General features: G+C 42.4%; 1 protein-coding gene across 1 annotated transcript; it reads left to right on the top strand.

Moving 5' to 3' along the window:
* Nucleotides 1–640: 640 nt before the first annotated feature.
* On the top strand, nucleotides 641–13,244 carry PARL (presenilin associated rhomboid like). Its single transcript, XM_066193964.1, has 10 exons — nucleotides 641–688; nucleotides 796–994; nucleotides 1,687–1,827; nucleotides 4,295–4,343; nucleotides 5,714–5,809; nucleotides 7,173–7,322; nucleotides 7,686–7,756; nucleotides 9,080–9,181; nucleotides 10,984–11,081; nucleotides 12,859–13,244. The coding sequence occupies exons 1-10, from the start codon at nucleotides 642–644 to the stop codon at nucleotides 12,974–12,976; spliced, it is 1,071 nt and encodes a 356-aa protein (XP_066050061.1). The 5' UTR covers nucleotide 641; the 3' UTR covers nucleotides 12,977–13,244.
* Nucleotides 13,245–14,259: the final 1,015 nt, after the last annotated feature.

Below are 14,259 nucleotides of genomic sequence, written 5' to 3' on the forward strand. Positions count from 1 at the left end.
CTCGTGGCGGTCTGCAACCTCCTCGTGAGGAGGGACAGTGACAGGAGGTGAGGGAATGGCCTGAGGTTGTGTCAGGGCAGGTTTAGGATGGATATTAGAAAAAGGCTCTTCATTCAGAGGGTGGCTGGGCACTGGAATAGGTTCTCCAAGGAAGTGGCCACATTATCACGCCTGACAGAGTTCAAGGAGGATTTGGACAACACTGAGGGGTATATGGTGGGATTCTTAGGGACGCTCCTGTGCGGAGCCAGTGGTTGGACTCGATGATCCTTGTGGGTCCTGTCCAGCTCAGCATGTTCTGTGCAAACACGGCAACCCCTGGTTCCCCGGCGCAGCGCTGCTCACCGAGGGCGCCGCGGCGGCGAAGGCGCTGCCACGCTCATCATGGCGGCACAGCAGGCACCACCCACCCGACATGGCGGCCCGGGGGGGGGGGGCTCCGACCCGGCGGCGCTGCCCGCTGAGCCCCGGCGGCGGCGGCGCCGGGAACCGCGCGGGCGCCCATCCGCCCGCCGTGCGAAGCGGCCCGGGAGCCGCGGGGAGCCGGGCCGCCCTTTGCCGCGCGGCGACCGAGCGGCTCCCCCGCCATCGGCGGGAAGATGTCGCCCGGCTGCCCCGGAAGCGCTCGGGGAGGCGCCAACATGGCGTGGCGGTGCTGGGCCCGCGCCGCGGGTCCGCGGCCGCACAGGTACCGCCCGCACGGCACGGCGCGGCACGGCGCGGCACGGGGAGGGTGAGGGAGGGAAGGGGCGGCTGGGGCGGGCGGTGCTGACGGTTCGCGTGTTTCCCCCACAGGCTGGCGGTGCTGCTGCTGCAGCCGCGGCGGGGTTTCCGCCGGGCGCGGCCGCGGCCCGAGGAGCCCCCGGCGGCCGCCGCCGAGGCGCGGCCCGTGCCGCCGTCCCCGCGCCGCAGCCTCTGCCCGCCGTCGCCCACCGCGGCCGCCGGCCGCCCCTCGCCGCGCCGCCTGGTGAAGCCGCTCCTGTTCACCGTGGGGGTAAGTGGCTGCTGCGGGCCGGGAGCTGTGCCGCTGAGGAGCATGTTCCATCTGTCCCTGGGGAACGCTTCCTTCCTGGGCTTCGCTTCTCGCTACCTCACAGTTAACGCGAGGTCGTGGGCCAAATGCTGTGGCGTTGTACTGAGCTAATACAAAGGAACTTAAGCTAAATCACTGGAAATATTGTAAAGGTAACCCGGTTTCATTCCATTTTGGTGAACTCGGTAATTTAATTGACTAGTTTTGTTTGTAAACCTTTTTGATAAAGCATCATCCCGTGACACAGAACATTTAGTAAACCTGAGGAAATGGCCTCAAGATGCACAACGAGAGATTTAGATTAAATGTTAGGGGGGAAAAAAAAAACCAAAACCAGAAAACAACAAACAAACCAGAAGGGGTTGCAAAGCGTTTAAACAGGCTGCCCAGAGCAGTGGTGGCGTCGCCATCCCTGACAGTGTTCAGAATGCACGTGGATGTGGCACTCGAGGACACGGTGAACTCGGCGGTGGTGCTGCCTTGCCGTTTGCCCTTAGGCTCTCAGAGGTGTTTTCCGGCTTCGGGGCTCTGCCATCCGTGTGTCTCGGCCAGCGGTGCCGTGCTCGCCCCGCTCGGGCTGGGGCATTAGGCCGGCTGCCTCGGCCGGGCCGCGGGCTGGGGCGGTCACTGAGCCTCTGTCCGCTGTCGCCCAGTTCACAGGCTCGGCCTTCGGCTCTGCCGCCATCTGGCAGTATGAGTCGCTCAAGTCGCGCGTCCAGACCTACTTTGAGGAAGCTCGGGCGGACTGGATGGATAAAATGCGGCCGCAGAAGAGAGGCGACTTGAGAAAGCAGGTACGCAGAGCCGGGCTGCTCGCACAGGGGCGGGTCCCTGCGGGACTGCCAGGCGCGGCCGCATCTCTCCTCTGCCCTCAGCATCGTTTGTACAGCGCGTGCTTGTCCTGGGTTTTCTGGTTTGGGACTTGGAGAAATATTGGCTTCTCAAAAAATTGCAGTAGATAAGTTGACTTGCAAGGAAAACTGATGGAATTAGTTCTAGAAAACTGTAACTCGATGTCACTGCAAAAGTTATAGTGGAAAAATAGAGAAAAATACCGTCTTCACCCAGAACTGCAGGAAAGAGAGGTCAGTAGTAGAAATTTATTTGTCTAAACTAGATACTGTTTGCTTTTTAACCATTAAAAAAAAACCCAAAAATGTTCTTGCTGTATCTTAAGTGCTCTCAAAAGTGAACGTGAATTCCCAGAGGACAGAACTAGATTAAATTCTCAATCTTATGCTTATGAGTTTTCAATGCCCTGTCTTCTGAAATGCATTTATATTTTCAGCCTCTAAACCCTTAAAAATACGAGGTTTTAGAAGGCTTTTTTACTTAGAGAGCTGACATTTCCACACAAGTACTTTTGCGTTTGGGCAGCAAGAACAAAATAAGTGCTGCAAGATTTGTTGTAAATTTAGTTGGCATCCCAAAAGTATCAGTTATTTAGTTTTTAATTAACTATACTTAAAACTAACCTAAACATTCATGTATGTTTGCGTTTGTTTCAAGGTCACTACTGGCTTGTGATAGACCAGGCTTGATATTGTTTCAGGTCTGCTTGTCCAAGGGAAGTAGGGCTGAGCGTGGAGCTGGAGAGGCTCAGGATCCTGGGTAGGACACACAGGAGCTGTTTTTTTCGAATGTGTATGGTGCACACCAGCACTGCTACAGAAATGGGCATGTGGGATAACCCTGGTGGGCAGCAGAGCTCCATGTGGCTCCTCGCTCACGGCCCCCACAAAACCCCAGTGGGCTGGGGGAAGAAGAAAAGCAAGAAAACTTGGGGGTAAAGATAAAACAATCACCAAAAAATTGTTTAGTAAGTGTGGGAAGAGAGAAGAAAACAAGGGATGCATAGGCAGCCACTCACAGTCTCCTGTGGAAGGACCAGTGCCCAACCAGTTCATGAGAAAAATATGTTAAACCTGAAATCCCCTCTTTTGGGGGGATGGCATTGTCTGGTAAGGAATACCTCTGGTTAGTTCAGGTCATCTGCTTGGTTGTGTCCCCTTCCAGCCTGTTGCAACCTGCAGCGGCAGAGTGAGAAATGCAGAAGATCTTGATGTTATTGCAAACAACATTCACCAAATGTAGAACATCAGTGTTATCAGTACTGTCTTGGTCAAAAATCTAAAACACAGAACCGTGTATAAGCTGCTAGAAAGAAAATTACCTTTATCCCAGCATGCTTTCTTGCTTGGTGTATATGAACTGCAGGGGAGATTATGATCAGCACTTAATATTTTTAAATAATTATGCCTTTATACTTTTGTTTTCCTTCAAAACCTGAAGGGGAAGATCTGGTGATTAACTGTCCAAAAACGAAAACTAAACTGCCCTGTTGTTAATAGGCTTAAACTCCCAATCCCCATCTTCAACGGGTAAGTTCGTTTTCTAAGAGTTCAGGATTCCCCCCGTTGTTTCTCAGGGCATATAAACTTTGTGTTTTAGAAAAATCGTGTCTGTTCAGAGTTCTTATACTGAAGACTGTCCTCTGCTAGAGAATTAAACAAGATCTGCAATGAAGTTGTTACTTAGATATCAAATAGTGAATGCTTTGTTTCATACAGCATTACATCCCCTGCCTCCAATCGGCAGATAATTTTTATGACATTGTCCCCATCAATGTGGTTGGAAGGTCATTGAAGTAGCAACAAAATACGTGTCCAAAATGATTACAAAAGCTGAGGAAGGGAGAGGGGGGTGCAATTTGTCTGTGGGCTGACTGCGCTCAAAATAAACTTTTTCAGGGGTTTTAAACTTGGAGGAGGGCTGGGTGAACTGGACGCAAGGGGGAATGGATTCCACATCTTGTGAGCCACCTCTGCAAAAGTGATCCTGGCACAAAAGTGGAATCACTCAAAGGTGGGTGGTGTGATGTTAGACAGCATTAGGGTGAGGCTTAGTGGAGGCAGGATTTATGCTAACTTTGGCTAATCTGCTAAAGTCAGCATTATGGGCTAGATCTTTGTTTAATGCAAGCAGGGTAAACCCATTGGAGTTGTGTAAAAGGATATAACCCTATTCTTTTTGAAGAAACTCTTCACCCATATTGGGATATGTTTTGAAAAGGAGGGTAGATAGCTGTTCTTCAGTGAGGAAATGTCAACTTGAAAAGCTAAAGCAATCAGAAGTAAAAAAAAAAATTGAAACTGATTTACTTCACAGATTTCCATTCTTAAAGATGTATAAGCTTACACGGCTGTTTTTGAAATTGCAAGTGCTTCGTGGTGGCATTGATGGACAACAATTCTGTTTCAGGTTAACAGCTGGTGGAATAACCTGACTGAGGGTCAGCGGACTGTGACAGGTTTGTGTTAGCTTACAAGTATTAGACATTCACAGGAAGAGAAATATGGCAAACAGGTACAGTATATTAAAACAGATGGCTTTCATACCATGTTTAGGTTGTTGGGCACAAAGCATGTGTAAATTTACACCTGCACATACACTGTTTCTGCTACACTTCCTTCTCACAAACTATTTTTTGTATGCCTTAAAAAAGTTCCTGTACATCTGTGTGAGAGAGTGTGAAGGATTAAGTAGAATCCTCCCCCAGCCATATTTTTCTCATGAATTATGAAAAATAGCAAATGCTTTTAGAAGAAATAGGTGGATATATTCGACTGAAATGTGGGAATTAAATTCCCTAATGGTTATATGTTTTCAGTATGACGTATGAAAAGCAGCAAAAAATTAGTCTTTGAGCTTTCCTTTGGTTATAATGTAGTTTTGATTGGTTAGCCTAATGCCAGCTGAAATCCCTGAGATAAGTGCAATGTGTGAAACAGAATTGGTGAGAACTTGATTCGAATCCAATAGCTGAGCCCTATCTCCTGCTACATATTCTACATTTAGTATTTACTGAATCTTTATTAGCAGGTTGTTAGTGTAAGGTTACTTAAATGCTATTTCTCTGCCATTTAACAGTTACTTTCACCTTTAATGTTTCCAGCTATTATAAAGCATTTTAAATACCTAAATGCTTGGATAGAAATAGAGAAGGCACTTTAAACAAGAAATAATACATTTTCATTGTGTTTCAAATAATTTACACTCTTACTCAAAGTAGAGTTAAGATTGCAGTAACATCTGTGATGTAAAAAGCTGCGTGTTTTCTGTCTCCCAAAGGTCACTATGCCCTAGCAATGCCAATTCATCTTTACAATTTTCTTAAAACCAAAGCTCCCCCCAGAAATGGACAGGATGTGTTCTGTGTAATTGTATGGTTCCCCCAGTCTTCTCCCCTTGTGCAGTTAAATGCAACTGTGCAGTGGATTGTTGGCATTTGGAAATAAACAGCAAGAGGGGCAGGAAATGGGGCCTCTTGGCTGGCTCCTGTTTCATTGATTCTGCAATAGAATATAGCACTTTGAAACCATAGCTTGAGCCTTCTCAGCACAGATCTTTCTGGAGTGTTGGATTATTTACTGTATGTTAGAACAGTTGCAATTAAATGTCATACTTGTGAAAGACTTCACTATATAAATGTAGCTTTCAATATTTTTCATTACTTTTTCTGAACTGTATACAAAGTAAGAAGTGGATATTGCTTTTAATGGAATTGTGAAGAAAAAGTACAATTCTACAAGCTGCCTTTTTAAATACCTGCTTTCAGTAAGCATTATGGCGTGTTACATTTGTAATTTGCTTTTATACTGTCTTTTCCCCTCTTGATAGGTATTATAGCTGCAAATGTCTTTGTATTCTGTTTGTGGAGACTGCCTGGCATGCGACGGATTATGTTTACATATTTCACCTCAAATCCATCCTCCAGTAAGTGAACAATAATTTGGGTGGCTTTCCTACACAGAGATGTAATAGAACCTCTGATGATATTGCAGAAGGCTCAGGTGGCATGTGGCTCACTTAGAGCTCCATCACCCACAAGCAATCTCAGTCATGCCCAAACACTTCATTCCGTCTAGGCAGGAAATGGTTTGAGAGGAAGAATGTTAGGAGTAATGGATCTCAGTTTTTTAAACAGACACATCTGGTGCTTTTCTAAATACTGTAACATCAAAACTGCTATCTGGCCTTCTCCTGCATGCAGTGGGATGCAGCTCCTGCCTGAATAAAGGTGAGAGGTGCTCTTCCCAGTTACATCAGCTGAACTGCTTTCTTGGACAGAGTGCACATCAAGCCACTCAGCGAAGGAGGAAAATAAGCTGTACTACATAATGCCATTCATAAACTGGACCCAAATGTGAATATTTCCTCCCTTTAATGTTCTGTGGGATGCAGACAGAACCATCATCAGTCACATGCACGTGTGCTTTCATCAGTAGACAAGCCTGGATCTGTAGGTTGTGTCAGAATCCTTCCTTAATCCTTCCACAGTAAGAAAACCCAAACAAACCCAAGCACCAACTTGGCATTCACTGTGTGTGAAGTGTGTTGAAGATTTTAACCTAGGGAAAAAGATTTAGTCCTATTTAACGGCAGAAAAATGGGGTTTAATTTCTACAGCAGAGAAAAGAATTAAAAGGACAAGGAGACAAATGTGTTTGTAAGGTACTTCCTGCTATCCTCTTAATTTCTGCTGAAAACGTGGAAACCCAACCAGTCCCCCCACGCACTCCAAAGCTGAAGATAACTGCTGCCCAAATCTGAGCATGTCACCCCAAACACTCCTATTTTAAATAATGTTGACCTTCAAACCTGCTAATTGGCATATTTGCATTTTCAAGGCTGCCATTTCAGTCAGGAGAGCTAGTAGCTTTTTCAAAGAAGAAAACTATTTTTTCTCTGAGTTCATCTTTGTTGCAAATTTTATATGGCTGCTCATGTATTAAAAATCCTTCACCATGTACGTATATAAATAAAATGACATTTTTCTTTTTCGAAGCATAGGACACATGTCATAAGATAATGTTTTCTATGAAACAGTCCTCAGTAGGTAACTAAGACTGTTACTACAGCTTGCATACCTTAGGGATTCATGTTCTACCTTTCCAAAAAGCATTGCTTGGAATTTGAAATTTGTTCCATAGCTGGGTTTAGTAGGCAGCTTGTATTTGAGAATCTAGGCATAATTAGCCTATAGTGTCTCTTGATAAATTTCTAGACTATGTGACATATAGGTTGAAGCCAATTGAAATACTGACTTCTTTATGTGCATTGCTTTTCTCTTTTTTAGGAGCCTTGTGTTCTCCCATGCTGCTCTCTACGTTTAGTCACTTCTCTCTCTTCCACATGGCAGCAAACATGTATGTTCTATGGAGCTTTTCCAGCAGCATCGTCTCTCTTCTGGGCTGTGAGCAGTTCATTGCAGTGTATCTTTCTGCTGGTAATGTTTAATATGTATATATTTACAACACTTAAAGAATATAAATATGTGTTTATACAAGTAACCTGTGTGCTTGGTTAATGGATGTATGATGACAGATGGCCATTGTTCAGTCCACACGTTGCTTTATACTAAAGGCAGTACCACTTTGCTGTTGTACAGATTTTTGGTGGGTTTAAGATATGGGGGTTTGAAATATGGTAAAACCGTATCTGGTTTTAACTCCTGCTTTACTACCCAAATAAAATAGCTCTTAATACAGTCTCTTGGAATTTTTGTGACAAAAGATGACAGTTAATTTGTACTTTCTGATGCTTGTATGCATTGCTGCCATCATTTCCAGTAGTAATTTCTCTTTTTCAGGGGTTATCTCCACTTTTGTCAGTTATGCTGCTAAAATGGCCACGGGAAGGTTTGAACCATCCCTTGGAGCTGTAAGTATCTTGGAGTATGAGAGGCTGATAATGAGCTTTGAAGCCAATTTGAAAGCCTGCTGTATTCTTTAACCTCTTTAAAAGCCAAGAGTATATCTGGGGTAATGGAAACTAGGAAGCTTTACCAAAATCAAATAACCAGGTACGAACTGGTTCTTTGGTCCCACAACTTGCCTGTTCTTCAGATATGTTACCTCTGCTTAATGCTTAATGCTGAGGGTTGTAAATGAGTCCAGAACAGCAGGAGCTCTTGTCCCTGAGCAGATCAGTTATGTAACTTTTTTGCAGAAATGGTATTTCGTAATTGTGTAGCAGTCTTCTCTAATTAGAAATAGAATACTTTGGGAAGGGCTAATGTAATCAGACAATCAAACTCAGCATGCGATGGCAGTGGAAGTTGTAGGGCATGCTGTGCAGGAAGGGCAGCACTCCTGCCAGAAGTCTCACCCGATGAACAATATGAGGCAGGCTGAGGAGCTCATGTAGCTGCCAGTTCTTCACAAATGTTTTTAGTAGTACAACATTTTAAAACAATTAACTTGCATTAAATTTGAGGTTAACCTAGACGTTTGCCAGGTTTTAAAGGCTTAACTTACTATACTGAATAATTTTGATAAAAGCCCAAAGTCAGATTCTCATTGTTCTGTTAAAATGAAAAAAAAACTGTTTAGCTGTGCTAGAACTTTTGGAAATGCTGTCTGTGTATTGTCCTTTTGTCTTATGAATGAGCTATATCTGGAGCAAGTTATTTTCCCTTAGTCTCACTGATCTGAACTTACTGAAATTACCACACATTGCATGAGTTTACTGCATTCAGAGCCTTTCTGTTGAGATTATTTCAGGGATACAGAAGCCCATGGTCAATTTACTACGGTCCAAGGAATTACTTGTTTCATTGACAAAAGATTTTTGTCCCTGTCCGTCTGTTAATTTCCTTGGTTTTGTATACGCTTCAGAGTGAGTCCCTTCATTAGATGTGTCTGTGCTTGATTAATACATGTTAGATTTCTAGGGTTTACTTGGGGAAAAGCATATTTACAGAAATCATTATCTTAAATTTGGGAGTGGGTATTTCTTAATTACTTAAGAGGATTTGAAGGATGTTTTTCCCTAGTATTTATAATTCCAGATATTGAAATTAAATAGTGGTGTCTTGTTTTATTTTTATTCTGAACTTTTCTGTGGTGCTTTGTACTTTGATGTTTACCACAGGCCTGCATTTGAAAATAAAAGCCAAAAGAAAAACAGATTCACATGCAGAAAAATGTATTATCCCTTATGTAACATCTTAAATTGCTTTGATGTATTTTCCTGTATTTCCAGTCAGGAGCTATAATGACTGTCCTTGCAGCTGTGTGTACGAAGATGCCAGAAGCAAAACTGGCCATCATACTTCTTCCAATGTTCACATTTACAGCAGGAAGTGTAAGTGCCTTTGAACTTCAAAGAAATGCTACTCTCAAAACATTTTCCCCCTACCTCTTCAGTATCTGAGCGTGTGTCCTCTTCGTCTGTGTTTCTAAACTGTTAAATTTATTTTGAAAGAGAAGAGAGGTGATGGGAGTCCCAGGGATCAATTCTGAATTGTTGCAGCCTGGCACAGTCATTACAGCAGAGTGTAGTGAATTCAGAATTATCCTGAATTCCATCCTCCATGGGTCTGTTTCAGATCTAATCCCAAGAGGTGAAAGAAGTTGGGAGGGAGTCAGGTTCACCTGTCTGAGGAAACCTACATACACGTCCTCTTCTTTCTGATGGGTGATATTTTTTATAGCAGCTCTTGAAACAGGCTGATATAAAACTGGTGTGAGGTTTTTAAAGAGAAATTTATCAAGATGAGAAACACAGAATTTCACTTCTCGAGATTATATTCCAGCCCTGGAGGAATATTTGCCTCCTCCTTTGCATATCATCTTTTGATGCTTTTAGGAACACTGTTGGAATTAGAAATAGGTTACTGAGACTTGTCTGTGTGTGTAGTACTAGGACTCCATTTTTTTTTGTTTCATTCAGTTCTTCTATGCACATCCTCTGCCACATTTAAGAAAAGCTTCTCATGTATATCTTAACTTGCTTTAATAAGTTAATCATCTTTGGTCCACTACTTAAAGGTGTTTTACTGCTTAAAGCAGTTAAGCCAGGTCATTCCAAGATCATGAGATTTAATACTTTTTGTAAGTGAAGCTTATAGATTTGAACAAACATTCTTAGATGTAGCCTTCATGTTTTTCTTGCACTTCTGCTTGAGTTCACCTGGGGTTTTTGTTGGGTTTTTGTGTGTGTGTGGGGGGGGGGTGGGTTGGGGTGTTTTTTTTGCATGCTACCCTTTAACTGCATCTTTCTTAAAAAAGGTGATCAGGGTAGAAGTACAGGCAGAGCCACAGAGAGCATTGCCATGAACAAGTGCTCATTGCAACAACAAAACAAGAGCAGTGTCAGCTGTTGCAGTAGAAACATTGGAATGATTTTAGCCCTTCCATGTAATTGTATATCTAAACTTTACAGACTCCTTTAATCTACCATACCTGCACTTAAGGAGAGGAATTCTGCCTAAAGTACCATTTCATCCGAGCATTAAATCTGTCAGTCTTTATGAAGTGAAGCATTTACTAAAATCTTGTGTATTGACAGTTATGGTGCCTTGTGTCTCCTGTAGATGGTATCCCAGCAGCTCATTCTGCTCTGGCTGTGGAGTTATTCACTGTCATCCTGATTTTCTGCCTTTCAACAAATATTTATATCAGATGAGATAACAGGGATGTTCCCCCAGATGTTCCATCCACTAGAGGGCTGGGTTCAGGAGCACCGATCCACACAAATCTAAGCTACATCAGAATTAGAGAATGAGAATGTTGCAATTGCTTTTTTTTTTTGGTGTCTTTTATAGCATGTACTCTTTCAAGTAATTCCTGTTTCCTCCTGACCCAAGTTTGGAATGCATTTGTAGCTTTAGAAATGAAGATTGGAAGAGACTGAGTGTTTGAAAGGGACACATTCCCACCCAGCACTATTCTGTAGCTGCTCACATCTGCATTTTGATAGCACAATACAGCTGGAGACTGAATCTCTTGTTTTGAAACAATTTTTTACCGTAGGTTCTTCGATATAAAATGTATGGGATATTTTTTGATTCCAAATTTTTGCTCTCTGCTAGAATAGAAAACTGTTATCGATTGCCATTTTATGCTGTGACTGATCCTTTCCATTCCATGTTCTCTCTTTTCTAGGCTTTAAAAGCCATAATTGCATTTGACACTGCAGGGCTTGCTTTAGGCTGGAGACTTTTTGACCATGCTGCACACCTCGGGGGAGCTCTCTTTGGAATGTAAGTCTGTATTTACTAACTCTGTTTTGTATTTAAATTATTCCTATATTTTTCTCTCTTCCTGTATTGTCGAAGTGTGGAGAGTTTTTTGTGAAGTTGTCTTAACTAGCAATAAATACAACTTACTGTTACCCTTCTAGTGCTGTAAAATTTTATGGAAAACACTATTAACAGAAGCTTAGAACTGAAAGAATTGAGCTGAACAGCCTTAGTTTCATGGATTAGAGGTCAGGTGGTCCTATAACCGTAACCTGGGCTGGCTGTCTCTGTCCTGCTCTTGCCAGCACACTGAAGAGAGTCACAAGGCAGAAAAGATTCTCACAAAACACAGAATGAACAAATTAAAATAACTTTAAGGAGCTAGAAAAATGTGTGTCAGTGGTTTTCCTCTAATTGCCAGTTTATAGAGAGCTACAGAGTTAATAAAAGCTCAGGCCAAATTCCTTTGAGCAGCTTCTAGTGCAGTTTTCTCAGTGTTGCTGTATTGCCTTTGTGGGGAGCCTTCCTAATTAGTAAGAACTACTAGAAACAAGTTGGTAGGAAACGGTTCTGTATTGTTCCATGTTTGAGCTACACTGAATTTTTGCCCTTCTACCCAATTGCACACCTATTGCTAAGTGCATTTTTTAATATTTTATGGAGGCATTTAAAAAGCTTGCTGAGATTTCACTAGGCAGACTTAAAGCCAAACCCACTTGTAGACCAAATAGTTTGCTGTTTCTTGGCTTTGGTGTCAGTAAGCTCTGTGCTGTGCAGTCTCCCTTTCTCCTGTTCTCTGGTATGACAAATGCATCTGATGCAGTCTTGCTGATTCATAACTGCTTTCTGTCCTGATGGATCTGTATCAGCTTGCTCAGTGTAATGAAGGAACCATCTGCATTGGTAATGTAGATTCACATATTAAAAGAGGATAACAGGTGCAGTAAAAATGATCTGGAGTTGGTAAGTTTCTCGCTTTCCTCACCTACGAATGTTTTACCTGTGTGTTCTACTCAGTGATGATTTTGGTCCCTTCATCCTGAAAGAGAGCTTTATTTAGGACCTATGTTGAATGGCCAGAGTGTTTTCTATACATTGCCTCCCACTTTAGAAAGCAGCTGTATGATTTAAAGGAATGGCCAGTTCACTGGCTGCTGGCTCACAGAAAAGTGCTTTTGTTCCTCAGGACTTAGGTGTGGAGCTGGGCTTGGGAGGGAACCTTCACCCTATTTCCATGTGATTGTTTATCCTGTTGCCTCTCCACCATAACCTCCATTGCTTAATCACTTATGTTGATATTCATGTATTAGCATATATAATTGTCTGTGAGTATAAACAAAGTTAGAACACTTTGATAGATTGATCTTTATGTGCATATAAAAGTAAAGTCATTTTGAATGGAACATGGTTGTTCTTTACAGGGCAGTTGGATTTATATAGGAGAAGAAAGAACACTTTTCCTTGGTGTTGTCAGTAAGGATCAGCACAAGCAACTGAATTGTTTTAGCAGTCTTTTAAAAGGGAGATAATTTTTTTATGCCTTTCTAAGTAGAAATCACAACAGCTTGAAATTAAAGGCATGAAAACTGTTCATTCTCAGGACTGAGACAAACAAGAACAATGAAGTTAACTGGAGTCAAGAGAATGAGTGGCTTACCTGCCGTTTTCCAAGCATGTTGTTCTTCATGCCTTAGTTTATCTTGTCTCTTACACTGAGTGTTTACTTGGTTTCAGGGCTCAGCCTGTTTCCCCTCAGATGCAGAGAGCAGTCACAGTTAACTTTGACATTCTTTCCCAGGTGGTACGTGACTTATGGCCACGAGCTCATATGGAAGAACAGAGAACCACTGGTGAAGGCTTGGCATGAAATGAGGACAAAGAACACGGGAAAGGGAGGAGGTGGAAGATCTAACTGATTCTAATCCTAGAGATTCCTTGTGCCCAAGTGGTATCTTACTTGAAGACATGGGATTGAATTGGTTTTGAAGGTTTTTTTGCTACTCCACATTAAGCCTCCCAGGAGCTGAAGTTTCTAATGTAACAAAATTATGTTACAAAAATGCATATTCATAGAAAATGAACTCTGACAAAGGTGGAACAATAAAGGTTTTTATTCTATTGCTTTCGGAGGTAACAGTCTGCATTACCTTTTCAAAGGTGGAATAAAAGATGTTTTTCAATTAAGTGACCTAAATCTCTGTCCAAGAAAAAAAAATACTAAAATGGGGTACAACTGGTTAATACTTAGGAAGATAAACATTTTCAGAAGTGAGGAAGTTAATAGATCACACACATCTCTAATGTCTGCCAGACAATACAAGGTGCTTTCCTAGAAGGGAAAGTGGGACTCAAATAAGGCTAATACGGTGAAGTTCAGTGGTTTTTGTTGTTGAAAAGACTGGATGAAGTGAAGCAACGGTCTTGTTTGATTTGAAACTTGAAATGTATGAAGCAATACTGAATTGTTTGCCAAGGCTTATGTACTGGTTTAATGGTCCAGCTTTGTCACCTGTGGCTTATTCAGCTTGTGTTTTTCATTTCTGTTGAATTCCAACAAGCTTTCAGATCTTATTAGATTTTACTACAATGATATATCCTTTTCATAATTATGTGCAGGGGAAGAATGACATACTGTGGTTTTTTATATTCTACCATGAGTAACACTGCTTTCTGAATTCTTTCACCGCATTGATTTGGGGGTGGGGTGGAGGGGTATTCTTTAAGCTGTGCTGGTTTTTTTAAGGTTTTTCTAAGAATTTTAAACCTGTAACATCTGGTTCAGAATCTGCCTGTTTAAGAAAATAAGGAGCTCTAGCAAAAATAGATGAGGTACCTGAGATCAGCAACGCTGTAACCAGAAGTAACTACTAAAGTAAACCTGAGGGTATTACCATGACTAGTGTTCCTGTTTTACGAGTGGAAACTGGATTTGGGGTGTGCTGCTACTCTGTGCCTGTCCTGCAGGGATGGTACTGAACCCATTGCAAAAGGCTGAGGAATATGCCCAGACACGACCTGGTGGGTTCATGCCTTAACTCTTTCCTGTCAGCTGAGTTAGTCCTTCCACATGGACTGACCTGTCAAAGAGCATGTTGAATTTTTAAGAAGCAGCTTGTGGGTGTTTTTACTTTACAGCAGTGCTTCACATAAAATAAATTTTCTGTGGGGAAAAGGAATACATAATGCTAAGTGGCACCAG

Source organism: Chamaea fasciata, unplaced genomic scaffold (assembly GCF_029207755.1).
Source record: "Chamaea fasciata isolate MVZ Bird 193981 ecotype frontalis unplaced genomic scaffold, bChaFas1.0.hap1 SCAF_11, whole genome shotgun sequence".
Classification (NCBI taxonomy): Eukaryota; Metazoa; Chordata; class Aves; order Passeriformes; family Sylviidae; genus Chamaea; species Chamaea fasciata.